Raw genomic sequence first — 6,037 nt, 5'->3', positions numbered from 1 at the left:
CTCAACTCAATCAACTTCAGTCAATAATAATTACTCAACATTTGAGATTAAATTTAACTCATTTGAGATTTATAACTGATTTGATTATTTAATTTTTTTGACTTGCCTCAAACTTTAAGTCTGAACAACCTATACTTAGTCGTATAGATGCGCATGATGAGTCTTCGTATATGTAGAAGATCCGAACGAAAGTCTGGATCCTATTTATTGTAGTGATAGGAAGTTTTTTTTTTTTATGGTTACTCTGGAAGTAGTGGAATCTCCATAGTAACTTAGGCCTAGCGCGATGGAGATGGTAATTATTTAAGGAATTGTAATGATTATTATCATTGGACTATGTTAATGGGGCACTTGGTCTGAGTAAGAGATTACTGGAGAAAATTTTCACGTCAACTAGATATCGATAAGCTCGAGTTTATGAGATTAATAGGTACATTCGAAGATTAAAAATAAAAATATATATATGTTCGGTAGTTATTTCTTAAAATTAGCAACGTGGGAACTTCTATAAAAGGTGTTTGGGGTTTTTTGTGTTGGGGGGGGGGTGGGGGTGGACACCTGTAAATTTCCTCCAGGTGACTGAAAATAATAGCAAAAAATTTCTACAACCCAGGAAAGTGACTTTTATGGAACTTATAAGCAAGTAATTTAGCCTCACCATCATTGGGTCAACTCCTTTGGTCAACCACGAAATAGATAGGTTGGCTTAGGGATAGCAAATTGGTTCGTGAGCTCGAGCTGTGCCGTGGCCCGGCCCGTATAAAGCTCGAGCCTACTCTACTCAAGGTTCGGTCTCAGGCCAAGCTCGAGCCAGCCCGTATAGCTCGCGGGCTGCCTCGAAATGAAAAAAATTAAAGCAACTGCTTTAAAGACAGCTGGCTACTGCCTTTGTTTAGGCAGCACAAAGGCAGCTTGCTGCCTTCATGAGAAAGAAAAAGAAAATCGAGCCGAGTTGCTCGGTAAGGCTTGAGCTGAAAGATTGGGTCAAGTCTCAATTTTTTGGCCGAGCTTTTGCCCGGTTCAACTTGGGCCAAAAAAAGCTCAAGCTCGGCTCGGCTCGGCTCAGTTTGTTGAAACCCCTGGGTTGGCTCATCCACTTGACTGGTTTACCCCTGCTTCGTCTCTTAACCACGGCAATGCCATTTGGCACTTCTTCAAAGTTACAACAATGCCACTTTGGGTAGAACATACACTTTAAGCACTGGAAAATACACTTCTTAAGAAGGTTTCTTAGCAATAGTTCGAGTATTTATCATCAAATCCAGACTTTATGTAAGCTCAAACTATTTTTGAATAGCTTGGCGTAGTTAAAGAGTGGGATTAGTAAAGCAAACAATGCGTTAGCGTTAGGAAGAGTATAATTTAGATAGTACGTAATTAAGAAGAATATTTGAGAAATAGAAGAGGTTAGAGAAGAAAGTTATTTTATATAGTTCTTTTAGCTTGAGTTATTACAAAAAGACGAGGCTCCATAATGGATTATTCTAAAGACAATTCTGTGACATAGACTATTCCAGTTGTGAACAGATGTCACCCATTAAAAAAAAAAACCACAAAAAATGCTACTTGTACACATAACATTACACCACCCTCACGTGAAGGAGCCCACGTACAGTAAAATATCCATGGATCCTCCTCTATGCGAGGGGGGTATAACTCATTTTGTACACCTCAAGGTGTACACATGGACCGAGCTATATAGCCTGCATGGATGACCACATGGTTGACATAATATAAATGCGTGGGGGTCAAGATTATTTTATTCATGGAGAACCCACGTCGACCATGTGAGGTTGTGGTCATCCAGAGTGTCAACGGCACGGATCATTTGGCTTTATCCGTGTACACAAAGCATTTCCAATTTTTTATTTTTTATTAATATTATTTTTTTTAACGCAGATAACTATATATCTATATATATATATATATATATGGTTAATTTTCAGCTATATGGGAAAGAGAATTAGGTGCGGCTCGGACAAGGTCCGACTTAACGACCTCTACACCTAAGCAAGTTACACTTGTTAGGGAAAATACAGTAAGAAATTATAAATACTATTGAAATTATAAAATAATGGAAAGAAACATTACAAGAAACCAAATAACAGTAAAAGAGAAAATTTGGTTGTTGATGTAGTAGCAGTATTGGAAGAAATCAAAATCTATGTTAAACACGGATTCCTTAAAACAGATTCGTCCTTTACTATGGTGCAAGAAGCCTATGACGTCAATTTCCTAATATACAAAGGTTGAAAACAGCTCACTATTATCTCGTCATTGCTTTAGATGAATTGAGAATGATCAATTCTATCACTGAGCTAAAAAATATATATATAAGTTTGAGAGAACTCTCAAATTTGTTGGTGTGTGGAATAAGGAGGAGAACACCTCCTTATATAATGCTAAGATGAGTGGGTTTGAATTTTCTATTAATTTTTCATTATTAAAAAATATATTACAATAGTCATTAAGCCTTTGTAACCACCAATTCAATTGAAAAAATAACTAGAGAATTGAAACATATTGAATTTGTTGTTACAAATTTTTTCCATCAATACTATCATGACTAGTACTGTAGCTTAAACCTTAAAGCAAATGCAATAGCTGCCAGGATATACAGTACATATGTTATGTTTTGTGATTCTGATAGATTGATGTGTTGATTTTATGCAGTTACACACCCAGTTTTACACTGCATGGGTAAGTCTTAACCCAAACTAATTTAACAAATGACTTTCCCTACAATATGCAATCAATTGTTCAGTGTCTGGTTTCTTGCAGCTCTATACAACAGTTACAATCATATTGGCACTCCAATGCATTTACTACAACCATTTTCTTCCGTGCTTGAGAAAGCGACGGAAAATTGAAGCAAAAACAGTACGATTTTTTCAAGATTAGCATACGATTATCCATCTATTTATACAAATTTTGTTAGTCAAATGATCTGTAAATTTTTTATCCCCATGAATTTTCGTTAAAGGATAAAGATGAGACTGATGCTCCAAAATCGAAGTTTGAAGATGGAAGAAAAACAACATCAAATGTTCCTGTTGAGGTACCACGTAGGAGGGACTTCTACTACATGTAAGAAATCAATCCTTATGTTCTTCTCTTCTTTTCTTATAGTGTGTGCAAAAACGTACACTTTATGCATCTATATAATGTAAAATTAAGACAAATTGGCATGATTATCAATATAATTTATGCAGTTCAGCAAGATCTTTGGCTAGCAGTGATAGTTCACCAATGAATAAGTGTTATATAAAGGCAAGGAGCGGTCCTCCTGATCTGGAACATGATTCAGACTCTTCATCTGAAGAAGATGAATCATTTCTTCCTTTCTTCAACAAGGCTGTTATTGTTAGTCAGCCTCGAAATATTCCGCGTCTGGTAAGCATAATTACTATCCACAAGTATAAACAAAGTTTTGTTTTCTGTCTTAACTCACCAGAATCATTGACTTCATACCTTGTTTTTAATAAATATGGAGTGAATGATACAATTTCTTGTCAAAAAACTTGAGTCAATTGCGTGAATTTTTGGAAATCATCAGGTGGGATATGGAACATTTGCAGCTGCTTCTGCAAATCTTCCCTTCTTAACAAGAGCTTTAACAGATGCCAGTGGCTCAATTTTCACAGGAAGGAGATTTTTGAAGGTTTTTCTACTATACTATTCTACTCTTTATTAAATTGGGAAAGTCTGCTCATAAAGCTTACTTTAAGGAGGCACTAAATCTACAGGAACGGGCATTCCAAGAAAATGCATATGGACAATGGTTGGGTTGGTTGATGGCTGCAATATATATGGGTGGACGAATCCCGCAAATTTGGTTGAGTGTGAGTGTTATCAAATCCATATTGGTTTGAAATTCATTATTTTCTTTCTTTTGATTTCATAAAATAGGGTTCTAATATGTATTATGTTGCCTTGAATCATCAGATCAAAAGAGGGAGTGTGGAGGTATTGATTTCTCTTCAATTTTTAATCCTAACAGTATGGTTCTTATGTTACACTGTGATCGCACGTCATAATTTAGTAATAAATTAAGAAAAATTCATCACACTTTTGCTTTACTTTACAGGGATTGAACCCTCTAATGTTCGTTTTTGCGCTCATTGCCAATGCTACATATGTTGGAAGGTTTTTACCTCTCTCTCTCTCTCGCAAAGATACGTGTGTGTTCGGCAAAAGTTTTTAAGTGCCTGGTCAAACATCATTTTTATTTACACATTTATTATATATCATCAATCACAAGTTTTAAATAAAGAGTTGATCATCCAAGTTATTCAAATTTTAAAGCATGGTAAAGAAAAGACTTCGTTCCAATAAATGCAAAATATTTGTTTCACGTATGGGTCTTTAAATAGTTGGCTATCAAAAATTATCCTGTGTTTTGTAACAAATTTGAGTGAATAAATGCAGCATTTTAGTGAGAACCACAGAGTGGAAGATGATAAAAGCCAACTTGCCTTGGTTACTAGATGCTATTGGCTGTGTGCTGCTCGATCTCTTTGTATCCTTTTCTATTTCTTTCACAAAAATAAGCACATTTTTACTTTTTTGTTCCAAAATTCTCTCTGAAGTTGTGTTTGCCTTAACATATGATTTTCGACATAGATAATCCTTCAGTACGTCTTTTACAAATACATGAAGCAGAAGAAAAGCCAGCACTGTGAAGAAGAATATTATGGCGACTATGTTGAAGCAACTAAACCTTCTTCATACTGATCCTATTGATATGTATATCATATTTTGTAGACAATTTGTGTCGTAAGGAGTATGAAATAATTTTACAGGAGTATAGATTGTAACTGTTCATGATTTTATATGCTTGATGATTTTGTTTCTGATGCAATGGAATTTAGTACTCTCCTCGATGGCCTTTTCAAGAAAAGTAATTCTGGTAAGGCTTTGATGTTGTGGAAGATATTCTAGCAAAAGGCCATGAAACAGAAGTGGCTTTATTAACACTCAATGGATTGTGTAAGTTGAGGATTGTTGGTCTCAGAATCGTATTCCCAAAGAATTTACAACAATAATTTGTAAACAATATAGTTTTGCAGAAAAATAAAATGAACATGAAGGATTTTTTGCTACAAAGGCCCGTATGTTCAGCTTTAAGCCTACTCAACTGTTGAGCATCTATAAGTAGATTAGTTTCGATTCCACTATTAAATCACCAAGAAATAGTACAAATGTATGAAGAGATTTTTTCAGATTTCTCTCGCTCTCTTTTAACACAAAGAACAAGTAGTCTATACAAATTTCTCTCAACTGATTGTTTACTAAAAACAATCAGAACCAAAACTCAACATATTTACGGAGAAAACACCAAAATTACAGAAAGAGATCCAAACTAGAAAACTTTAAGAAAGCAAAAGATTAGAGCCCAATGAATAGTGAAGCATCGAGCCCAAATTCAACAATCTCCACCTTATGAGCTATTCATGGATTATTTAAGTGGAATCAAACGTTACTAGCAAGCTTCGTTTGCTCTAAAATACCTATAAGAACAAAAATAAATGAAGTTAGTGAAAAAACTCAAAAAACAAGAATAGTAAGAAACAAATTTACTAATCAGGTTATCTTCATGTAATGTTCAGAATTGTTAAACAATTCTTGAACTTGTTCAAAGGCACAATTTTAGTGCCAATATCAGAATGATTATAATCAGTTGGAATTCTTACCAAATTTATCATACCTGCTTTATTCATGTTTCTTACAAAATGGAACTTAATATCTACATGTTTAGTTCTATCATGATATACAAGATTTTTACTTAAATGTATCGCACTCTAATTATCTATAAAAAATTTAACTACTTCATTCATAAAACCAATTTCAGTTAATAATACCCTCAACCAAAGTCCTTCTTTCACAGCATTACATGCTGTAATGTATTCACCATCAATGGAGGATAACGCTACAAGTTTTTTTAGTTGAGACTTCCAACTTATACAACCATTACAAAGAGTAAAAATATAAGAAGTAAATCTTCTTTTATCCAAATCACCTATAAAGTTAGAATTAG

At 34.4% G+C, this 6,037-nt stretch overlaps 1 protein-coding gene across 1 annotated transcript in view; it reads left to right on the top strand.

Moving 5' to 3' along the window:
* Positions 1-4,881, top strand: part of LOC111397301 (probable vacuolar amino acid transporter YPQ3) — a 5,781-nt gene extending 900 nt beyond the window's left edge. Inside the window, exons 3-12 of the mRNA XM_023024148.1 lie at positions 2,674-2,700; positions 2,782-2,880; positions 2,984-3,087; positions 3,213-3,393; positions 3,557-3,661; positions 3,747-3,842; positions 3,946-3,966; positions 4,088-4,146; positions 4,429-4,519; positions 4,624-4,881. Coding sequence (XP_022879916.1) covers positions 2,674-2,700; positions 2,782-2,880; positions 2,984-3,087; positions 3,213-3,393; positions 3,557-3,661; positions 3,747-3,842; positions 3,946-3,966; positions 4,088-4,146; positions 4,429-4,519; positions 4,624-4,734 — 894 coding nt within the window. The 3' untranslated portion in view covers positions 4,735-4,881. The remainder of the gene's footprint in view (positions 1-2,673; positions 2,701-2,781; positions 2,881-2,983; positions 3,088-3,212; positions 3,394-3,556; positions 3,662-3,746; positions 3,843-3,945; positions 3,967-4,087; positions 4,147-4,428; positions 4,520-4,623) is intronic.
* Positions 4,882-6,037: the final 1,156 nt, after the last annotated feature.

Source organism: Olea europaea, chromosome 7 (genome assembly GCF_002742605.1).
Source record: "Olea europaea var. sylvestris chromosome 7, O_europaea_v1, whole genome shotgun sequence".
Taxonomy (NCBI): domain Eukaryota; kingdom Viridiplantae; phylum Streptophyta; class Magnoliopsida; order Lamiales; family Oleaceae; genus Olea; species Olea europaea.
Note: the sequence above shows the minus strand (reverse complement) of the source record. Positions and strands in the feature narration are given on the sequence as shown.